This window comes from Leguminivora glycinivorella, chromosome Z, assembly GCF_023078275.1.
Source record: "Leguminivora glycinivorella isolate SPB_JAAS2020 chromosome Z, LegGlyc_1.1, whole genome shotgun sequence".
Taxonomy (NCBI): domain Eukaryota; kingdom Metazoa; phylum Arthropoda; class Insecta; order Lepidoptera; family Tortricidae; genus Leguminivora; species Leguminivora glycinivorella.
In genome coordinates this window covers 6,730,456-6,754,418 of record NC_062998.1, presented here as the reverse complement: position 1 = coordinate 6,754,418, position 23,963 = coordinate 6,730,456, and the positions used below count along the sequence as shown (strand labels likewise).

The 23,963-nt window shown below is 39.3% G+C and overlaps 1 protein-coding gene across 1 annotated transcript in view; it reads right to left on the bottom strand.

Moving 5' to 3' along the window:
- The window catches only part of LOC125241525 (rab GTPase-activating protein 1-like), a 122,737-nt gene that overhangs the window by 20,901 nt on the left and 77,873 nt on the right, over positions 1–23,963 (bottom strand). Inside the window, exons 11-27 of the mRNA XM_048150052.1 lie at positions 23,782–23,877; positions 22,912–23,072; positions 21,947–22,049; positions 20,388–20,544; positions 17,605–17,695; positions 13,579–13,726; positions 12,194–12,382; positions 10,436–10,561; positions 9,524–9,634; positions 8,784–8,914; positions 7,140–7,267; positions 5,962–6,065; positions 4,863–4,973; positions 3,832–3,892; positions 3,491–3,615; positions 3,040–3,118; positions 2,899–2,987 (exon numbers count right to left, since the gene is read on the bottom strand). Of these exons, the coding sequence (XP_048006009.1) occupies positions 2,899–2,987; positions 3,040–3,118; positions 3,491–3,615; positions 3,832–3,892; positions 4,863–4,973; positions 5,962–6,065; positions 7,140–7,267; positions 8,784–8,914; positions 9,524–9,634; positions 10,436–10,561; positions 12,194–12,382; positions 13,579–13,726; positions 17,605–17,695; positions 20,388–20,544; positions 21,947–22,049; positions 22,912–23,072; positions 23,782–23,877 (2,010 nt within the window). The remainder of the gene's footprint in view (positions 1–2,898; positions 2,988–3,039; positions 3,119–3,490; positions 3,616–3,831; positions 3,893–4,862; positions 4,974–5,961; positions 6,066–7,139; positions 7,268–8,783; positions 8,915–9,523; positions 9,635–10,435; positions 10,562–12,193; positions 12,383–13,578; positions 13,727–17,604; positions 17,696–20,387; positions 20,545–21,946; positions 22,050–22,911; positions 23,073–23,781; positions 23,878–23,963) is intronic.

The window sequence follows — 23,963 nt, the reverse complement described above, 5'->3', positions numbered from 1 at the left end:
ACGATTAGACATTTGTAGTTTTTCCATTGAACATTTATGCGAAATATCATGTATCGAAATTTTAAAATCTAACATATTAATCACTTGTGTGTACCACTCCAATTTGACGAACTTTGAACCCTTTGTCAATTGTTTTGAATTACTACTTCAGAAACTTAACGAACAAAATAAGAAATGTATAATTATGGGTGACTTTAACATAGATTACTTAACTGACTCTAGTGACAGACGAAAAATGGAGGACTTAATCAGTTCTTACAGTTTTAAACAAGTGCTGACTTTCCCAACACGTGAAATAAGTACATCTAGCACGTGCCTAGATCACATCTACACAAACTGTTTAGTTGAGACACATGACATTCTCATATCTCCAGTCAACACACAGATATCCGATCACAATGCACAAAAAATTGTCATAAATCTCCAAACGGAGCGCACAATAAAATCACTTACCCGTAGCTTTTCAGAACACAATCTAGATGTCTTTAAAAACACTATCTCATCCATTGACTGGGCGAGTATAAATCAAAAACTACACAACAACCCAGTGGAACACTTAACACACATAACTAATGTTTTATCTAACTTATCGAATACTTGTTTTCCACTTAAACAAAATTCACACACTCGCACGAATAGCTGCCCGTGGTTAACGAACGATATCATTATGCAAAAGCAACTTTTATATGATTTGTTACATATGTATAAACCGAATATTACCGAAACGAATACCATCCTTCAAATTTTATCATTATCACTTAAACTCGAAGAGTCAATGAAACATGCAGAACGAAGTTATTACTATAACATGCTTGAACGTTCCACAAACGAACAAAAAACCTTATGGCAAATTGTTAACACATATACAGGCCGCGCGACAACTAATTATCGGTGCACTCTCGACGCGTTAAGGGATAGCACTGGAGCGCATTACCAATCGGCCAATCATAAGGCAAATGATATAAACACCTTTTTCCTATCTGCCGCCGCAACTGTCCACGCGCCTACCGCAAACCCGTTTTTAGCCTACACATTATTATGTAAGACGTCCGATCCAAGCAACACATCTGTATACTTACCTCCAATTACTGAAAAAGAGCTACATCAGACTGTTATGTATAAAATTGCATGTAAGAATACTTTTGATTTCTACAATATATCTACGAAATTACTTAAAGTGGCATTACCCTACCTGTTGAACCAATTAGTAGGTATTTTCAACGCCCTAATGAAACAAGGCACGTACCCATCGATTTTAAAAATGGTGAAGGTCGTACCTATCTATAAAGGCAAAGGTCAAAACGATGACATTAAAAACTATAGACCTATAAGCATAATCCCGGCAGTTGGAAAACTATTCGAATATTGTGTTTGCCAACGACTTACATCTTTTCTTGAACGTTTTGGCTTAATTAGCGACAAACAATATGCCTACAGGAAAAACAGGTCATGCATAAATGTCATACGCGAAACAATCCAAAAAATCATGGTTGCCAAAGAAAAATCGTCTCATGTTGCCATTTTGTTATGTGACATGACTCGCGCCTTCGATTTGTGTAACCACGAAGTACTAGGGAAAAAGATCCACCACTTAGGTATCCGTGGTCCTGCCCACCAACTGTTGTTGGAGTTCCTAAAAGACCGACAGCAAGTGGTGGCCTTAGACAACGGCCAGGTAAAATCCCATTTGGGCGGCATCGACATAGGAGTCCCACAGGGATCGTCTTTGGCTAATTTATGCTTCCTGATACAGGTCAATGACCTACCCTCAATTGTTCGTGGCGACATGTATTTATTCGCCGATGATGCATGCGACGTATTATCTGCCGATTCCGTACAAAGCCTAGAGGAAATTATAAGGACTGATATAAGAACAATGCAGAATTGGTTCTCTAGTAACGGCCTAGTCTTAAACCTAGCTAAAACTCAACTCTTGCACATAAATCTGGGAGGAAAGCCTCCGAAACCTCTAAACATTCGCATAGATGACGCAAACATCGGACAAGTACACAACACAAAATTTCTCGGTGTCATTCTGGACTCTTCGCTTAAGTGGGACAAGCATATAGACGTCACATGTGGCAAACTCTCAGGGGCGTGTTTTGCACTAGGAAGGCTCGCTCACGTGCTACCTCCTAAGCAACTACGCTCCAGCTACTTCTCCCTATTCCACTCGACCATGTGCTACGGCCTTGAACTGTGGGGAACAGCAGCAGAATGGCATCGAGTGTTTATTTTACAAAAACGGGCGATAAGAATAATATCTTTCGCTCCCCCCGGATCACCAGCAAAACAACTTTTTATAAGCAATAACATTTTAACACTCACATCACAATACATTTTTATCATCGCAAAACACGTACACACATACAGACACACATTTAATACAAGCAAGCTAACACGAACCCGTCTAGGAAGCAAAGAACGCCTGCTCCTCCCCAGTTGTCGTCTGAGTAAGTCCTCCAAGACTATGCAGGTACAAGGTCCCAAGATTTTTAACAAACTTCCCGAAGACATTACCTGTATAGAATCTTCGAACCAATTCACACGAGCGTTAAAAAAATGGCTTATCGCCCACGCCTTTTATGACATGAATGAATTCTACATCTTTTAAATTATTTAATTAACTATCTAATTAACAGTCACAAAACATTGTATCCATTCTATTCTAATATTATATAATGCTCAATGGTCCTTAATGTAATTTAAAAATGTATTACCATATTTCGACATATCTAACTACGAATACTAATATAATAATTTTAATTTTAATATACCATATAATAACTATGTACCTAAATCAATTGTGACGTGTAATATGTAACAATATTATAAATAAATGAGTATGAGTATGAGTATGAGTAACGATCAAGTCTAGTTTGTTCAGTAACGGCTCACCTGGTTGCTGCACTGCGCCTCGACTAGAGCCAGCTTGACTTGCGCCAGCTCGAGCTCCAAGTCTCGCACGCGCTGCCTCAGTTGAGCTACTGTGCTTTATACTTACTAACCATAATGATCAAGTCTAGTTTGTTCAGTAACGGCTCACCTGGTTGCTGCACTGCGCCTCGACTAGAGCCAGCTTGACTTGCGCCAGCTCGAGCTCCAAGTCTCGCACGCGCTGCCTCAGTTGAGCTTCTGTGCTTTATACTTACTAACCATAATGATCAAGTCTAGTTTGTTCAGTAACGGCTCACCTGGTTGCTGCACTGCGCCTCGACTAGAGCCAGCTTGACTTGCGCCAGCTCGAGCTCCAAGTCTCGCACGCGTGGCCTCAGTTGAGCTTCTCTGCTTTATACTTACTAACCATAATGATCAAGTCTAGTTTGTTCAGTAACAGCTCACCTGGTTGCTGCACTGCGCCTCGACTAGAGCCAGCTTGACTTGCGCCAGCTCGAGCTCCAAGTCTCGCACGCGTGGCCTCAGTTGAGCTTCTCTGCTTTATACTTACTAACCATAATGATCAAGTCTAGTTTGTTTCGTAACGGCTCACCTGGTTGCTGCACTGCGCCTCGACTAGAGCCAGCTTGACTTGCGCCAGCTCGAGCTCCAAGTCTCGCACGCGTTGCCTCAATTGAGCTTCTGTGTCGCTGCTGTTTTCTTTGTCCTCTTCGGATGCTGATTGAAATAGACATGTTTAGTAAATCACCTAACAGGTAATTTTGCACGTCGAGCATGCCGTTGAAATGTACTGTCTAGTACTTATGAACAAGTTTTTTTTGTGATAGTAGATAGTATTATTGGCATTATGTATATTATTATATGATGATTCCACCTATTTAAAACTATTGAATTATAAATTAAAGTTAATTTGAAGTATTTGAACTAACTTACCCTCTTTGTTGTCTTTCTGCGCTATCTTAACGCTGCAAGCGGTGCACGAATTGGCGTAATCCTAAAAAGATATATATTGTTTAAAACAACGCATGAATTATAGAGAGGATGAACAATACACTAGTTCCGAACAGCCACAAAAAGCGCACTATGGAACAACAAGAGAGAGAGAAAGATTCAAAATATACAAAACGCAATCGAATATTCAATAACTCCATAAAATAGGCTTAAAATTAAATAATGTGGTTTTTGTAACCTGGACAAATAGGGGAAACGACTAAAAAAAACTAATTGGTCCGTCAGTTAGCTTATCAAAGAATTTTAGACACATATTTTTTATTTTTTAAACGAAAAATGACAACGGTACAGTGCGTTGAAGTTTCGCGTGACGTCACGCCTAGGTACAATTTTTACTTAGAAGTGGCGTCACAAGCCATTCATTAATTAGAAAAAGCGAAAAATATGTGTTCAGTATTTTTTGACGATCTAACTGACGAACTAAAAGAATGCCATTTTTTTTATGTAGTCGTCATCCCTATTCTAAGTGGGCAACAGAGGACAAAAGACGGTAGTCGCGGGTATAAAGAGTGCGAGAAACAGAGCGTTAATCCCGAACGTTCGAATTAGTCTAGTTGCAAATCGACGGTGAAGTGACCATGAACTCCCAACTACTTAAGTAAGTAAATATTCTTTATTGCGCCACAAGGATAACAGATTACAAATAGCAGACATTAAACATATAGGTAGCAACAGGCGGTCTTATCGCTGCATAGACTGCCATCTCTTGACACAGGCTTAAAACTTTTAAACCTCAGTTTTGACAATTTGGCCCATATTCTTGAAAATGGATATGTGTTAAAACGTCAAATATTAATATTAGCGCCATCTAGCTGAGGTACCCCAAAGGTGTAATGACATCTAGGCCACAGTACCTTTTTCTGTATGGTACTGAGGTACGTTTTTTTCTTAGACTTTATCTGTCTATACGGAGTTATATACGTCATTACCAGAACTCAATCCTACGCACGTACCTGTATCTGGTGCAGCTGTTTGTCGAGCCGCGCGCATATATCGCGGTAATCGCGCGATACCGCTGCGTGGTGCGCCGTTTCCTTACGGGCGGCTTCGAACGAGGCGCGAGACTGGAATAAAAACAATAGTAAGATTGAAGAATTAAGTCACCTTGCAGAATAGGCCAGTCAGTACAACAAAGGGTTCCCAGTCGGATTCATGGGCGGTTCCACAAATTTAATGTTTACCACAAACATCACCCAACACAAACACGGCATCCCCACGCCTGGTAAACGTTTGTGTCGAAATTCCTATTGATTTGTGTAAACGACACAGATGCCGATCACTGAATAAAAAGCTCAGGCCTTCTGTGGGTTTGACATTTGCTTATCAGATATAGAGTATAAAGATGTCGTTCCATGAAAGCACATTATAAGTTCCTAATAACGCATAGAAAGGATAATTCTTGCAAAACCGAAGCTTGACAGCAGTTCAAGGTCGAATCGTGATGTCCCATCATGGCACCATTTCCCTTCGACTATTTAGGGCCGGTTGCATCAAACCGTCTGTCACTGTTAAAGCGTTCGTTAATTTTTTTTGTATGGGAAGTTCCATAGTTGTCTGCTGCGTGATGATGATGTGTCTGTCAAATGTGATTGATGCAACTGGCCCTTATACTCGTTATTCATGATTGTCAAAAGTCAAGTACTTTACTGTCTGTGGCACTTGCAACAACTCGGAGAAATGCTACTTAGCATTGCGGGCCGAACAGAGCCGGATTCACCCGATCGAGATATAGGCAAATTGACTGTACTTAAAATAAAATATTTCATACCATGCACGAAATAAAGCATCAGATAATTATAAGAAAAAGAGGGACAGAAGTTATTTTTAACTCCAATTTATATTTTTTAAAACAGATAGAAATATATAAAGTAAATCAGTTGACCGTGACGTCACTCAATTCGATTTCATATTAATTCCATATTATCAAGTCGTTCAAAATCCGTTTTGACAGTTCTTAAAAAGAAGCTGATTTGATTTGAGGAAAGTAGCCTATAGTCCGACCATTTGTCAAAGGTTCGCGTTTTCAACACCAACTTCACAGAGTCGGTTTACCTCAGCCAGCTGTGTTTCCAGCGTCTCCTTTTCCTTCTGCAGCTGGCTGTTGGTGGTCTTCAGTCGTTCCAGTTCGTCGTTGAACTTCTCCTTCTCTGCCGCTTCTGTACAAACCAGAAAGCATTTCTCAGTAAAAAGTTAAAAAAATACTTTTGGAGAAATCACAATATATGTATAAGGGAATTTTCAGAATTTGGGACCCCCCCCCAATTAGCGTAAGTCGTTAACAAAAATTAACTCACTGTCAGTTTTGTGACGATAATTAAGCATGAAATTTCTATAAAAACATTGTTTTTGTGTTAATTACATAAACTTTAAGTGATAATCTACATTCAGAATGTGTAAAAAAAAAAAAAAAATTTTAGACAGATTTTATGATTAACTGTCACAAAACAGACAGCGAGTTAATTTTTGTTAACAACTTACGCTAATTGGGGTGTCCCAAATCTGACAATGCTCATAAGCTGTATTGTGATTTAGGACAGATACAGAGAGACTGCAACCCAACTTAATGTACGGGTGGTCTGGAAGGTTTAACTGGTCTCCATCTCCATCATTTAGATGGCTGGCAGTCCTCAACTGTGCGTTTTCCAGAAACTTCTTGACTCGCACAGCTAAACTCTGGAAAGAACTGTCGCCTGCGGTATTTCCGGACCGATACGACATTCAAACCTTCAAGAAAAGAGCGTACATAGCGAGCGTAAAGAGCGTAAAAGCCGCAACGCACCTCCAACACTTCTGGTGTTTCGGGTGTCCATGGGCGACAGTGATCGCTTACAATCAGGCGACCTATTTGCTCGTTTGCCCTCTATGACATAACGTCTTCGTAGCTCCGCTGGCAAATCGTGTATTGAAGTCCAAGTCAATGAATTTTCAACTTGAAAAGCGCTGGTGGCCTAACGGTAAGAGCGTGCGACTTTCAATGCGGAGGTCGCGGCTTCGAACCCCGGCTCGTGTGAAGGAAGACATCGTGAGGAAACCGGACTAATTCCAACAAGGCCTAGTTACACTTCGGGTTGGAAGGTCAGATGGCAGTCGCTTTTGTAAAACTGGTGCCTACGCCCAATCTTGGGATTAGTTGCGGACCCCAGGCTCCCATGAGCCGTGGCAAATGCCGGGATAACGCAAGGAGGATGATGATGTTTTTGTTCTAAATGGGTAAAACATTATTCTCGTACCTTTGACGAACTTCTCATACTCCTGCTGGTACTTCTGGAGCCGGCGTTGCGGCACCTTGATGCTGCAGGCTAGCTTTATGACGTGTGACGTGGCTTCCTCCGAGCGACATTTCTTCGGTAACGTTACTCTGTTAAAAGGACATTCTGGTATACTAAAAATAAATTAGACTTTATTGACCGGGATATAGACCGTGATTACCTTTTTGATTTTTCCGTGATCATGATGCATGCTACTGCGTCGAAATATCGGGAGCTCGACAAAAATCACAAAAAGGTAATCACGGTCTATATCCCGGTCAATATTTTCAATGAAACTGGCCGCGAATCATTTGAAACTGGCCGATTGCATCAAACCGTCTGTCACCGTTAAAGCGTTCGTTAAATTTTATAGTATGGGAAGTTCCATAGACTTCTGCTGCGTGACGATGATGTGTCCGTCAAATATGGTTGATGCAACTGGCCCTTAGTGTTGTATGTAATTATAGTAATAAATGACAAATTGAAAAAATTACAAGAAATTAACCATTTTATTTTTAAAGACTTATTTTCGTAACAATACAGGAAGACTTATTTCTCAGAGGCCTGTTTAACACCTTTTTCCTTTATTGTAAAATATAACAACTTGATAAACCAATGAAAATAACCGTGAATCATTCAAAGCTCTTAAAAATAAACCAGAATGATCAGTACAGTAAATAATCCGCCAAGTGGGTATATGAATCGGGAATCCGTTTTCACGCCGAGGCATGTAAGTGCTTTTCTCAAACATACAATGAAATAAAAAAATTTAAAAAAAAAGTTATTGCAGGCTAGCCTAAAAAATAATATGAAATCCCTTTACAATTGCGCCCAAAAAGCGATACTTCCCAGCCCATTTTAAGGAACGTAAAGTCAATATTTCATTGCATGTTTGAGAAAAAGTACAAAACAGTGCCCTCATTTATTTTATACTATTTTATGTTACACTAGGGTTATACCTAAAATATCCCGATATCCCTATCCTGTAAACATTGGGGAAGGAATGCAAGAAAATCCCCCTTATTTGGTAGGCCTTCGTGGCCGTGGCAGTTGTCCGGAATGATTGGACCCACAGATAAGAATAATATTCATAGATATGTTTGTAATCATCAAGGTGTATATGTTTCGTCAAATTAAACGAAATTATATGCTAGGGGAATGAAATGGAAAATAGTGGTGAGCTCAATTATTTTTAAATCAGGAAAAAAAATCAGGACCAAACGTTACCTAATAAACAACCCTCAAATTTGACAGCTCGGGTTTGTTTACACTTTATACAACAGCCAAAAGTACAACGTTTAGTTCTGTGAAAAAAGGATCCAGTATTATAGAGAGTTACTGTCGAAATAAAATGTCTCTTGAACTTTTGAACCTCAGTTTTGACAATTTGGCCCATATTCTTAGCTTGATATGTGTTAAAATGTCAAATAATTAATATTAGCGCCATCTAGTTGAGCGTACCCCAAAGGTGTAATGCCATCTAGGCCACCGTACCTTTTTCTGTATGGTACTGAGGTAAGATTTTTTCTTAGACTTTATCTGTCTTTACAGAGTTATATATGTCTTTGGTTCTGTGATTGGACCAGTGTTCCAAAGGTGGAATTTTTAACTAAATGTACAAGTTACCTGAAGTATTTGAGTACGCCCTCGAAGTCATGTTGCAACAGGTCTCGTCGAGAGCGGGTCAGTAACGCCAGGGCCACTTGGAACAACGTGTTTATGCCTTGCAGGAGGAACACGTCCAGAATGTGGTACACCTGAAATAGGAATTTCAAGTTAAATTTTACGTACGAAGTGCATGCAACGCATGAGGTGATCAAGATTGGTACTAACGGCGGAAAGTGTTTTTAACATTTCATAAAAGTTATATTTATTTATTATTTTATTTTATTTTTAATTTCAAATATGTTACACAGTATAGTAAAAACCAAAGCACTGAGTAACTAAAAAAAAAACATAAGGTTCGAAACTTTCATTTAAGATTACCCTCGAAACATTAATTAAAATTGTATGATGTATTATTGAAGCAGTTTTATAAGATGTAGTGAAGCCAAGTTTCCCACCAGAATTGCGTTCGCTAGGGGCGTGTCAGACCTAGGGAATAGTGTCTTTGAATGAATGAAGTTACAAAATGTTTGTACACACAAAGACAGTGTTCAAATTTTCCCCACAATTTGCGAATAAATTTTAGAATGTATTTAATAATTGCTCGTAAGCAATAAACGCCAGTTCTGTGTCATAGCTGACACACATTCACTTTTGCTAGGCCACTCTACAACCATGTCAAAATGACAAGCAGTAAGAGATTTCTTACAATCTGACTTATAACGTCACTATGACACAGTCCTAAGGATGTTGTAACTTACTAGAGGCAGCGGGAATCTAGCCGTGAACACAGTCAGGAACCATTGGGAGGCGAACATGTGTGGCTCCACGCCGAGCTGCTGGAAATGTGCCCGAAGATCTGGCAGCTGCACCTGTATGCAGAAATCCAATGAGAATTAGAGAGTTAAGGTCCATTTACACGGTATCAGAACTCGCAGTACAGTCCACAAGGTAATTATAATCGTATGCTAGTTTGCGTGCCGTTTCAATTGGTATGAAGCAAGAACGATATAATACGGGCTGGAAAAGCCCATACAAAAAAGCGTACCCCTGAAATGTATAGCCTATTAAGGCTTAAAACTAGATGACGCTGTTTCGCAGCCTGGAAGTGGCCAAAATCATATTTTCCCCACATATTCTTGCCTGTTTTTATTTTTTTATAAGAACAAATGACATATTTCTTTATTTTAATATCATATATGATATCACCTCAATACACATTTAAAAAAAATGTAGGCATCATCAACGTAATTATGACAGTATATTTAATAGGTGGCGCTAAAAAATGGAGGTACGATTCTTAGTATGAATATTGTGAATCCTATATAAATAATCCTTGGTATGAAGCAACTTTGGCGCAGCGAAGCCGTTTTCTATTATATAAAGCTGACTAGTCGACAAAGCATTAAACGCTACAGTAGGCCTAGCACATGATTGCCGCGAGATAGATCACACGTCTTCTTCTAACTGTATAAATGACACAAGGACGGGTAGTCTATCTCGCGGCGACATACTCTCGCGGCAATCATGTGCTAACCCTGCAGATGTAGTGCGAAATATTTTTCCTTTTGTATCATCTTATTATTTCTAAACACCGTGTTACTTTTTTTGTCCGTATTGCGAGAGGAACTGCCTTTTGTATTCGATAAAATAGTTTAAGATATAAAATGTACCTCCATAAGCCGATCCAGTTGATGCAGCCGCATGTAAAGCTCTTCGAAGCCATCCTTGTATAGCTCTCTAAGTCCGTAGCCGTACATAAGACGCACAAGGAGGCAGAAAGCTTGCTCTTCGGGCATCTAAAGAACAGAGAGGTCAATTAATTATCTGTAATAGCATTCAATTTATTCCTTAAGACACTATAACAACTGAAAGAAGTAATCTGATTTAGGAGTCGTGTAACGAAAGCTAGCCCAAGAGTCGTTACCTGCATGACGACCTAAGTTATTACAAAATGTATCTTGCGAGTCATTATACCAACATGCCACAACAGTGTAGTAGCTACAGAGCGAAATCCAAGGCAATACCGGACTTCGGAGTCGTACCTACATCGCGTAGCCCCGGCCGAAACAAATAATCGAATCCTACGCTACGAAGAAGCGAGACCTTATTGTAAAAACCGGCCAAGAGCGTGTCGGGCCACGCTCAGTGTAGGGTTCCGTAGTTTTTCGTATTTTTCTCAAAAACTACTGAACCTATCAAGTTCAAAACAATTTTCCTAGAAAGTCTTTATAAAGTTCTACTTTTGTGATTTTTTTCATATTTTTTAAACATATGGCTCAAAAGTTAGAGGGGGGGGGACGCACTTTTTTTTCCTTTAGGAGCGATTATTTCCGAAAATATTAATATTATCAAAAAACGATCTTAGCAAACCCTTATTCATTTTTGAATACCTATCCAACAATATATCACACGTTGGGGTTGGAATGAAAAAAAAATCAGCCCCCACTTTACATGTAGGGGGGGTACCCTAATAAAACATTTTTTTCCATTTTTTATTCTTGCACTTTGTTGGCGTGATTGATATAGATATTGGTACCAAATTTCAGCTTTCTAGTGCTAACGGTTACTGAGATTATCCGCGGACGGACGGACGGACGGACGGACGGACAGACAGACATGGCGAAACTATAAGGGTTCCTAGTTGACTACGGAACCCTAAAAAAAAACTATACTTACGAGCAACAACAGTGTATCAGCCAAGAAGCTAAGTCCTTGACAGAGACGTATAAGCACAGTATAATAAAGAGTACTATCATACAGTATGGCCACTCTCGCTCCCCGCTAAAAGTGCTGCCCACCCCCTCTCGGTTACCTCACAGTTACCGCCTGTCAAAAACGCGAACAGTCGACCTGTCATATTTCACTCATACAAGCATAGTACAGTCAAGTGCAAAAATATGGGTGCGTACAACTTATCAAAAATATGTCCCATAGCACTTTATGTCGGCGGAATAAGGTCTCGGTACATATTTTTGAGCGGATAAAATCGATACGTATTTTTGCACTTGACTGTACGCGTTCAATTACACGAGCACAGACAGTGTGCTAGGAACGCGCTTCTTTCATATATTTGATCGCCAGTGTCCGAGGTGTGGTATAAGTGAGTCCTGCTCGACGCCTCATTGTAAAACTAACTCTATAGACTTACGTGCAACAACAGTGTAGCAGCTAAAAAGCTGAGTCCCTGGCAGTATCTAACTTCGGAGTCGTATATGGCGCAGACCCGGCCCAGGCAAAGAAGTGAGTCCTGCTCGACGCCTCATTGTAAAACTAACTCTATAGACTTACGTGCAACAACAGTGTAGCAGCTAAAAAGCTGAGTCCCTGGCAGTATCTAACTTCGGAGTCGTATATGGCGCAGGCCCGGCCCAGGCGAAGAAGTGAGTCCTGCTCGACGCCTCATTGTAAAACTAACTCTATAGACTTACGTGCAACAACAGTGTAGCAGCTAAAAAGCTGAGTCCCTGGCAGTATCTAACTTCGGAGTCGTATATGGCGTAGGCCCGGCCCAGGCGAAGAAGTGAGTCCTGCCCGAGGCCGCCGGCCTCGCGGAAGAAATCGTGGGCCGGGAAGGTGCGGGCTATGTCACGTTGGATCACCGCTTCCTCCTCGCATTCCTGATGGGAAATTGGTCAATTTAAATCACTACATCAAGCAAAAGATAACTAAGAATATAATAGGCGAGACGACTAAAAAAAACTAATTAGTCCGTGAGTTAGATTATCAAAGAATTTAAGACACGTATTTTTTTCTTTTTTCTCATAAACGAAAAATGACGACGGTACAGTCCGTTGAAGTTTCGCGTGACGTCACGCCTAGGTACAATTTTTACTAGAAGTGACGTCGCAAGCCCCCACTCCGGAACTTTGATGCTCTATATCTTTGTATTTTTTCATTAATTAGAAAAAGCGAAAAATATGCGTTCAGTATTTTTGGACAATCTAACTGACGTACTAAACAGAATGTCATTTTTTTATGTAGTCGTCATCCCTATTGTTCAAAACGTTCCTATAATATGATCTTGTTACTATCACAAAGAGTTGGGTCGAAAACAGACAACTTCACTTTTTAAATTCTTCTGCTGCCGAAAGTGCAAAAGCCAGTTGAACAGAGAGCCTCTGGGACTCCTTTGGTGGGTTAGTGAAACCGAAACACATCGTCTCCGGTTAGGTCACCTTGACAGGATGTGTGAAGATCGGGAAGTCAAAAGGGCCTGGGGCAGACCGAATCGACGCCGTCCTGCTGGTCACCCAAAATATCGTTGGGCGGATAGAGTGGAGGTAGACTTCCTTAGCTCGGCGTCGGCGAAAGCTGGCTCTTGTGTTGGATGCCAACACTCATTTCGGGTTATCGCGCCACCCAAGTAAGTAAGTAAGGACATAGAGGAATAAGGGAAGAGTTGTAACTCTATACATCAGTAAATGCGAGTTATTTGTTTAGGCATAGTTAAGTGACATCTAGCGACAATCACGCGTCAACTAGCGTAAAATATCAGTACTGCTACTTATCAATAGATGTCGCGACGAACATAGAGTCTAATGCTCACCAATTTTTACCTAATATTACAATAGTATTAATCAGTATTCTGTTTTCAATTCCTTCTGCGTGTAAGTTGTAAACTGTTCTAATATTAAATTTTTGGCCGACGAGACAATGTTGCCACCTAGTATCGAGTAGTGGTACTGATAATTTACGCTATTTGACGCGTGATTGTCGCTAGATGTCACTTAACTATGCCTATACAAATAACCCGCATTTACTACAACTCTTCCCTTATTCCTATATGGTAAGGACTCTAGGAGTGTTAGGGTACCTGGCTGATCAGCATCCTGTAGGTGTCCATGAGCTTGTCGCTTTGCTCCACTTGGGCAAGACGGAGCCACACCTCACCACGGAGAGCCTCTGGGACGCCTTTGGTGCGGACGAGGTTGTCTAAGGCTTTAGGTCGGGGTCCGGTCCAACTGTATAATTAAAAACATTTTGAACGATCACCTCATACTCATAACACAAGCGTTATCCATAGTAGAAAAGCTATAACTCTAAAGCTAGGTTAATCTTCTCGACCTCTACTAAAACAACATAACAGCACTTATGCACTCATTGCAACATAACATGCAGTTTTGAAATGTTCATCTATAATCTATATTTTAACACGTTGAACGCCACGGGGGGCACCGGTGACCTCGCGGAGTCTGCTCCAACACGCCATGGGGGGCACCGGTGACCCCGTGTTAGACCTGTTTTCAAGACGTTTTGCTGCGCCGCGAGTAGCAGTTATAAGCAATGCGTTGCATGCAAGGGACCGGCATGGCGCTCGTTAATAAAATTGTGGCTTGGGATCTTAGTTAGTTACATAGTAGATTTGTTGAAAAATTGAAAAACTAGGTTTTTTTTTCAAATTACTGTTTTAATTCAATAATTCATATAATTAACTATTGGAAAAAATTATATAAATAATAGAAATTAATTTAATTTTTTTTTAGAAATACAAACATTAGCAAAAAAGTCAAAAATAAAATTTCCCAAGACAGAAATACACCTGGCACATGCTTTCCGACAAAAAATGTATCATGAAACTCAAAATAAATAAAAAAAGCGTATCTTCTTGAACCAGTAGCAGGAATTGTCACACAAAACTATTGTCACACAAGGTCAAAAGTTGTAAAATTTTATATTGTACACGTTTTTAGCAGATGGTATTGTGATAGTATAATGACCGGCAAAGGGACCGGCGCGGCGTCGCGTAGCAATAAGAATTGGTGACATTCTCACTTTAGTGCGCCGTGGGGGACACCGTTGGCCGGCGCTAATAGTAGGAGTACGTTGTGTACCACGAGCGTATTATTCATTACGATGTACCTTAATTGAATACAAGGTAGACAATAGTGGTCATTGCACACCACGCAATAAGTATTAGTATTTTTTGTGTTCTTCTTTGCCGCTTTCCCGCCTAAGTTCTGCGTATCTTTGTAACATTGAACACAATATCGTCTGGTTGGTTTCATGGGATCTGGTTTTTTCTTGATTTCATGTTTGAATCCCTTCTCTTCGATCTTTAATTTTCCTTGTCCAGCGCTAGTTAGGTGGCCGACGGGGGTACCGGCGTGGCGCCACGGTAACGGTTTTTGAAATATGAACTTCACAGCGCCATGGGGGCCACCGGTGGCCGCGGGTATTTTTTTAAATAACTTTTAAACTTCCAATAACGAAATAAATTATATATCTATAGCCTGTCAACCAAATTTTGGCAGTAGCAATGTACATCAAGTATGGTATCCCTATGAAACGAACCAAAACCAGCAATGTGACGTACAGCCACAGATATTTTTTTCGAGGGGCTCGCTCGGAGTGGAGTATTAAAATTGAAATAATAGTCGAATCAAAATTAAATATTCGTTTTTAATTTTTTTTTATAGATTTCGTTATGAAGTTAAACAATTACAACATAGAAGATTATGCGGCCACTAAAACATTGGATTTTAGTGGGAAAGTGTACAAAAACGTGAAAAATCCTACAGCACATCTTGTAGGAGTTTTATTTATGTCGAGAGAAATGTGATAATTTATACCATTTATGTGTGTTAATTTAGTTTGATTTACTTTATATCCAATAGTTTTGTGCGTCCAGATACGTACTTAAGGATGAAAACAAGATATAATTAACTTATTTTAATTTTATGTAAGGTAACCTGCCGGCGTATCATGCTGCCAATTTTATCACTTATCCACGTGGATAAGACATCTGTCACTCTCACACTGACATACTTGCTAAAGCGTGACGGATGCTTTATCCACGTGGATAAGTGATAAAATTGGCAGCATGCAAGTATGGTCGCGCGATAAGTGATAAAACATCTGGCCGTCCCTATCGCACTTACAAATAGTGCGATAGGGACGGCCAGATGTTTTATTATCACTTATCGCGCGACCATACTTGCCTGCCTGGTTATACATATGTGATTTGTTGTAAAATGCTTAATAAATTAAACAGATGATATATTTCAATTTGATGTTTATTTCTTTATTGCAGTACAAATTTGCAGTTAAGTAACTGTACAAATTTGCAGATTAATATGTAACATCAGGCCAGGTACTTTTAATTCTTGGCTTTTTGCTTCTTATTAGATGAGGTTCTTTTAAACCTGTAACAACAAGGATAGGTGCAACGTAAGAACTCAGCAAATATTCCGTCTATATACAATATTATTCCTTTGTAAATAATATACCTATGTACCTAATTGTAAGACTGACGATGTATAATTAATACAAATAAATGAATATGAATAATATGAATAATAAATTAGGTAAGTTATAACTATCACGTTTATTATAATTGCAAGATGTTTTAAGTAGATACGTACCTTTCAAATATTTCATGATTTTTAGGCGGGAAAATGTTATACGCATCAATGTCATTTCTCTGACTGAATAACCGTATAAGTTTTTTGCAAAAATTTCATTTTTGGCACAAGCTTTTATCATCGACTGTACCTTTCTTTCAGTCATCTACAGCTCTCCGAGACGTTTCTAAAAACCCCTCGATGGGATACGACGTTTCATGACAGAGTTCCTATGACCACCTTTCTGCTCCATCATCAGATCAGCTCCATGATACCATAATATTGCATTGTCACGTGATTTACATATGCGTGCAAAATTTCAGCTCGATCGGAAACCGGAAAGTGGGTCAAATTTAGCTTCTACGTTTTGACGCACACCAACATACTAACAAGGCAAGTTGAATAAAAGTTTGTAATTATTAGGGTGCAGCTATGTAAAACATTGGTTTATAAATTTATACATTTCTCGACATCCATTTCTCTCTTAGTCTCTCTTCGCTTCACTTTGCATACAATAATAAAATTGTAACCTCAAATTTACACATCGCTGAAACATTATTATGCCTGCCATGGTATTGGTTTTTAGCTATTTGGCTGAACTGCTAAAAACAAGACGTACTAATCGTATTAGTATATTTTTCAATAGCCATATCAAGATTTAATACAATTTTCTATAAAAACCATAATTACGAACTTTCAAAATGTAAATGTAAACAATGGTTTCCACAAAGCCTCCCTAATGAAAAAGCTTATGAAATGCGTATACTCATCCTTGACTTCCTTATGAATTAGATAATGTATTGAAAAGGGACGGACATATGCTAGTCATTTCTCTTTTTGGTAGGGTGGAGGTTTTCACAGATAAGATACAAATGACACGCGAAGATTCCAAGAATTTTAAAACTAGTGTTGCTAGCCCGCGATTTTTCAAATTTGCCGCCTTTATTTAGTGTCAAGGTTTGGTTGACTGTCTTAATATACATATAAATCTAATGAATGACTTTAAATCACTTTTTTAAATTGAATACTTTGTCCTGGCATTTAACGTGTTATGGCTAATATTGGCCTTTTTTAACCTCCGACGCAAAAACTCTCGTCTCTCTGTCGACGTCTATCTGTCTGTCTGTGGTATCATAGCTCCCGAACGAGTGAATCGATTTACATTTAGTTTTTTGTTTGAAAGCTAAATTAGTCGGTTTGATGGAAATCGATCCACTATGTCGGGGTTTTTTTTTTATATTTTAATTTTGTCTTGTGGTTATACCACTTATACCATAAAATATAATATGTTAGTCAACTAATTGTAGTTCATAACATGGATAACGTGCCCCGTAGCCGAATGGTATTTCTACGACGCGAAACGAAAGCGAAACGCCGCGAAAAGGTAGTCTGGCTCTGTCGCGCCAATACGCAAGACCGATAGAGATAGATAGCTACGAGCGTTTCGTTTCGTGAGCGTTTGTACATCCGGTTACGCACGCTGGGTATAGGATACATACCTCCTGAGGACATTGGCCCAGTTCTCAAGCACCTCCTCGCCGCAGTCCTTGGACACATCGCCGGTGCCACTGAGCATGGGTTCATCGCCGTCTTTTCATAGAAAAATAAATCTCGTGAATAATCGGTAGATCTTTTTGTATAAATGAGTACATTCCGTGTACTTTTTTTCGCGTAAAAATAAGTTTCACTTTGCTCTGAAGTATTTTGTATGCGATGGCCAATTTTTGAGTCAATCATTGGATCGAACTTGACAGGAAGGTTGAAGTAAAAAGTAAAGTAAAGTAAAAGCATTTATTTTGTACAACATAGGTATACACATAAGTATAGGTCTTATAGGCAATTTGACTGCACTTAAAATAAAATATGTTATACCATGCACGAAATAAAGCATCAGATAATTATAAGAAAAACAGAGACAGAAGTTATTTTTAACTCCAATTTATATTTTATAAATCAGATAGAAATATATACAGTAAATCAGTTCGACGTCACTCAATTCGATTTCATATTAATTCCATATTAGCAAGTCGTTCAGAATCGTTTTGACAGTTCTTAAAAATAAGCTAATTTGACTAGGAGGGAAGTAACCTATTATACATTCCACATTGTGTCACTATGTTGTGCCGTGAGGCGTACAATTTTTAATTAATGTACTGTGATGCATGCTGAGCACAGTTATCTTGAATTATTCTTATCTAACAAACATTCACTAATACTATAATAAGATCAGTCAATTAAAAATTTAAATACCTTGCTTTTAAAACTATTTTCTGAGACCATGCACTTAGTTTTTAATACGATAGTTTTCTAGAATAACTTTCGTGAAGTTCACATTGTTTCTTGTATTTTGCACTGCCAGCGTAGCTGCCCATCCCCCGCCGGCTTACCGCGCACACGCGCAGTATCGTTATAACAATCCGTTGCCATGGTTACAGAGCCAAACAATGCGTTTTCAATTTTTTCGTTACGTTACTGCGGGCGCTGGCTTTGGGGAATAGACTTTTATGTAGGGTTTTAAAGATCTATGCACGACCCTGTAAATTACGAATTACAGTTCGGGAGTAGAAGCGTCCGCCGGCTTTCCACGCATGCGTGCAGTAACTAAAAAACTAAAAACGCATTATTTGGCTCTGTAACGACTGTAACTATGGCAACGCATTGTTGTAACGATACTGCGCGCGTGCGCGGGAAAGCTTTGGGCAGCTGAGCTGACAGTGCAAACCTTTGCGTCAAAATACAGGAAACAGTGTAAAAATCACGAAAGTTATTCAAGAAAACTATTAAAAACTAAGTGCATGGTCGTAGAAAAAAACGTTTTAAATGTTAGGTTATATGATACTTTATGTGTTGGGACGACACGACTGAATAGGTGACAGTCGATATAAATGCGACCACTGTATTCCACAAGAAATACATTTTAACATGGTTCAATACTTAGATATAAGATCTGTAGGCCGCGTGAGTATGTCGCCGCGACAATGATCACACGCCTTCTTCTAACTTTATTAATGATATAAGGACGGGTAGTCTGTCTCGTGGCGATCATGTGCTAACCCTGCTGGGTAAAGGGACCGACGACGCGTATGTCCCGCGGCGTCGTGTTTGTATACATCGCTCATAACACTGTAACGGCTCAGCCACGACATTGGTCTAAGCGCGACAGCGGCGAGCGGCGGCCATACATTGAAGCGAGACACAGCGATGGGACTTTTCATTCGCACATATGGCTGCCGCTCACCGCTGTCACGCTTAGACCAATGTCGTGGCTGGGCCGTAAGTGCCATCTACAATAAGGTCCCTTTACCCAGATACCGTCACATAATTGTGTTATTTATTATTCTAACTTTACGGTACGAAAATGGAGCACATCATAACAAACGTTTAAGGTACAGCGGGGGCAAATGTAACTGGTCTATTTTTTTCTACGTTTTACATTGTTTGCATTATTAAATAGAGTGTCCACCAGATATAATTATATGATAGGCTTGTTCAGTGGATACATGTAGAACTCAACATCATAGTATAATAATGAATAGAAATAGAATGTATTTATTCGTTAACACACACACACACACACACACACAAAATAAACGTTACAAATCAGAAGACATAAACAGAAGGAGGTGCTACGAAATGGTCTAATCTCAGCATATTGCTGGCGACTTCAAGCGCTGATCTTCCGATCAGACCATCCGGTGAAACAATCACAACAGGTAACAAACATTTTAGAAAATATACATTATAGATAATTACAGAAGCATTTAGAAGCAAGTTACATTATATCAAAGAGGATCGAGTATTATAGAGAGTTACTGTCAAAGTAAAATGTGTAATCATAGTGCATAGACTGCCATCTCTCGACACAAGCTTAAAACTTTTGAACCTCAGTTTTTACAATTTGGCCCATATTGTTACCTTGATATGTGTTAAAATGTCAAATATTAATATTAGCGCCATCTAGCCGAGCGTTCCCCAAAGGTGTAACGCTATCTAGGCCACCGTACCTTTTTCTCTAGGGCTTTGAGGTACGTTTTTTTCTTAGACTTTATCCGTCTAAACGCAGTTACATATGTATTTGATTATATATAAAAAAAAACATAAGTTATACTACAGCCTTTTAAACCTAAAAATGCTATTAAAAATATTATCACTTGTATCGTACCACCTTATCGGGTCAGACACCGCTTGGCTGAACATTAATGGAATAAAATGGATCACTTACATTTGCCCCCCAGTCGAGATTTGCCCCGTACCTTACCAAAAAGTCGTGTTTTTATTTTACCTGAGTCATCAAGGGGCGAGGGGGGTGCGGGGGCATTAGAGAGCGGCGAGGGTAGCAAGCTCGACAGTAGGGGTAGGTTGAGACGCGAACGGTCGAATTCGCCAGATGTCTCCACGTTGGCGACTTCGTACTGGAGCATGCCTTGGGCGTCCACAGTCTATTAACAAAAACAATAGTACTTTAGAAATATGATCATTGATCACTGTTTATTGGACTTAGAGATGGACCGAATACGGACTTTACCGAATACGAATATTCGGCCGAACATTCGGTTCAACTGTTACCGAACCGAACATTCGGCCGAATATTAATTTAGCGCATAAGAAAATGTTGGTCTTTGTTTCTTAAGCTACGTTAGCTTTAATTTCTTACGCTACGTTATGTTATGTTTACTTTTTTTACAAAACTATTGCATTTTTATTTTAAGGTATTTTTAACTCCCTTTGGTAGTTCTTTAGAATGGATGGCATAAACCCATGAATCACGAAACAACTTACCCCATTAATTTACTTTGTTTATTCGGTAAATATTCGGCAATGTAACCAAACTATTCAGTCGAATACGAACATTGAAAAACTTGCCGAATATGCCGAATACCGAATATTTGCCGAATATTCGGCCCATCTCTAAATTTTGGCTTATATTGACCGTGATTACCTTTTTGATTTTTGTCGAGCTCAAGATATTTCGATGCAGTTGCGTGCATCATGATCACGAAAAACTGAAGAAGGCGGGTGGATGTCAAAGTTGCGTAGTCAGCGCGCGATCTACCCTCTACATCCCGGTCAATATAAGTCTAATGAAAATAACCGTGAATCATTCAAAACTGTCACTATTAATTTTATTAAGAACTAGCTTTTGCCCACGGCTTCGCTCGCGTTAGCTTCGAAAATGTTTGTAATGCATATTAATATGGATTGTAGTTATTGCGCAACGAGGAACTCGCAAATGTAGAAGTATTTTAATACAGTGCGTGAGCCTTCAAAAGGGCCTTCTGATTCTAGAGCATAAAGGAACCGTTGCACCAAACAATCTGCCACGGAATTTAGCGTACGCATTTATATGAATTTCTATAGACTTTTGCTGCGTGACACTGACGTGTCTGTTAACTGTGGTTGATGCAAAACCAGTGTCCATTTTACGATTACCTCCGATTTGACCCGCAATCCGAAGGCGATTTTGAAATCACACGAGCTGTATATATTTGTTTTTACGACCCCGGGCAAAGATGTTTGTTCATTTACTAATTAAAATTTTGAAAAAAAAAATCCCCGATCTCGACATAGTAGACCGATTTTCATGAAACATGGCTAAGAACAATCCCGACTAACTCAGCTTTCAGACAAAAAAAAAACTAAATCTATATCGGTTCATCCGTTCGGGAGCTACGATGCCACAGACAGACACTCACACAGACAGACAGACAGACAGACAGACAGACATAGACATACAGACAGACACGTCAAACTTATAACACCCCGACGTTTTTGCGTCGGGAGTTAAAAACAGTAAGTATTATTCGTATTTTGTGAGTTATTTGAAGGATTTTTAGGGCTTACCTCTTTCAAATTAATGATGAACTGTTGTACCAGCGGTCTCTTGGAGTAGTACCAGAACCTCTCGGTCGGCGGGTAGATCTTCACCGGAGTTTCTATCACCAACCTGAGAATAAAATATTGTGTAATTAACTCAACTCTAATAGTTGCGTCTTTAATGTCTACTCCAGCTTTTTTATAGGATGGGTTTGAATAGGCGAGACGACTAAAACAAACTAATTAGTCCGTCAGATTATCAAAGAATTTTAGACACGTATTTTTTCTTTTTTCTCGTAAACGAAAAATGACGACGGTGCGTTGAAGTTTAACAGTTTAAGGTACAATTTTTACTTAGAAGTGACGTCACAAGCCCCCACTCCGGAACTTTGATGCTCCATATCTTTGTATTTTTTCGTTGATTAGAAAAAGCGAAAAATAAGTATTCAGTATTTTTGGACGATCTAACTGACGGACTAAACAGAATGCCATTTTTTATGTAGTAGTCATCCCTATTCCAAAAGGTTATGTACTCCTAATTTATGTTACGATATACTCGACGTCTAAGTGCGTTTTCACATTAACCTATCCGATATCGGATGTCGGACCGATATCCCATACATTACAGGCGCCATCTTGGATTTTTTCCATTGAAATCCTTCCGACATCCGATATCGTATTGGATAATGTGAAAACGGCCTAAGGCGTAAAATACACACAACACAAGCGACGTAGAGTGTGATTTAAAAAACGTCTCCTTAGTACATTTTGTATAGGAAAAATGACAGTTAAACTATAAACTGAGCAGAGCTTGACAAACAATCTAAGGTGCATTAGGAATATGTACATGCTAAAAGTACGATTCGACGTCAAAATGGCTATTAAGCACGCCAATTGACGTTCAGCATTACGTGCAGTGGTACGGTCTTTAGAATGTCGTTAGTCGTTAGAATGTCATTGGTTGTTGGGCATTTCGGATTTCAAGAACTTACCTAAGTGGATCCGGTATGCCCCTTATAACCAGGTCGAGGGCTATGGACATGTATGAGGGCGCTCCATCGTTGCTGGCGACATTGAACGCGGCTAGAGCGGAGTCGCCGGCGTTCCAGAGGGCGCAACCGGAACACCCTGATACTCCTGATGAGCCGCTGACCTGAATTGATATTATTATATATGTTTGTTTTGTTTATTAGGCATGTTAAATTAAGTAAGCAGAAAATGTTAAAATGACGTATAACTCCTGTTATCAATAAATGATTGATTGATTGATATTGGAGAATATTAAAGTGGGATATTTACCTACGTATTCATAAAAAAAAGATAATGGACTGATTATTTGAAAAAGTGTTTTGTTGTCGTTATATTGACCAATGTATTTGTGAAAAACCGATAAATGGCTTTTTAACTACATAATCAGCCCAGTATTTTTTTATGAATAAAATGGTTAGGGTTAAAGTAGAAGGAAGACCTGGGTTTTTCTTTTTGAAACTCGCGTTCTGAATTTTTTGGCATTCAATTCGGCTTGCCGCCTTTATAGTCAATCGCTATCAAAGAAGTCTCGATAGTGTCTTGATAGTGTTGAAATAAAGTGAGAAAATATAGTAGATACAACAACAGTTACTTAAGTATCGACTGGAATTTTCTGATAACGACTACCGTCTTCGCAAGGTTCCCAAGACTTAGGTACAGTCAACCAATTTGAATCCTAGGCCACTGTAGAACCTTTTCACAGTCAACGTCAAAAGTGACTTCTATGGCCAATAATGCACAGTGTCAATACGACAGGGTTCTAGAGTGGCAGGGTTCAAATTGGTTGACGGTACAACAAGAAGTTATACTTTTAACAATGACTTTTAACTTACCATTTCGAGGAGCCTCATGTCCGGGTGTTTAACACCTCGCGCTGGAGCCAGTAGGATGCCAAAACAGCGCTCGATGTATAGGCCGCCATACGGTACCTGGATAAAAACAAGTAGCATCAATAAAATTGCTTAAGATTCTATAATGCCTATATTACTTGTGAGATTATTAAATGAAGTAAACT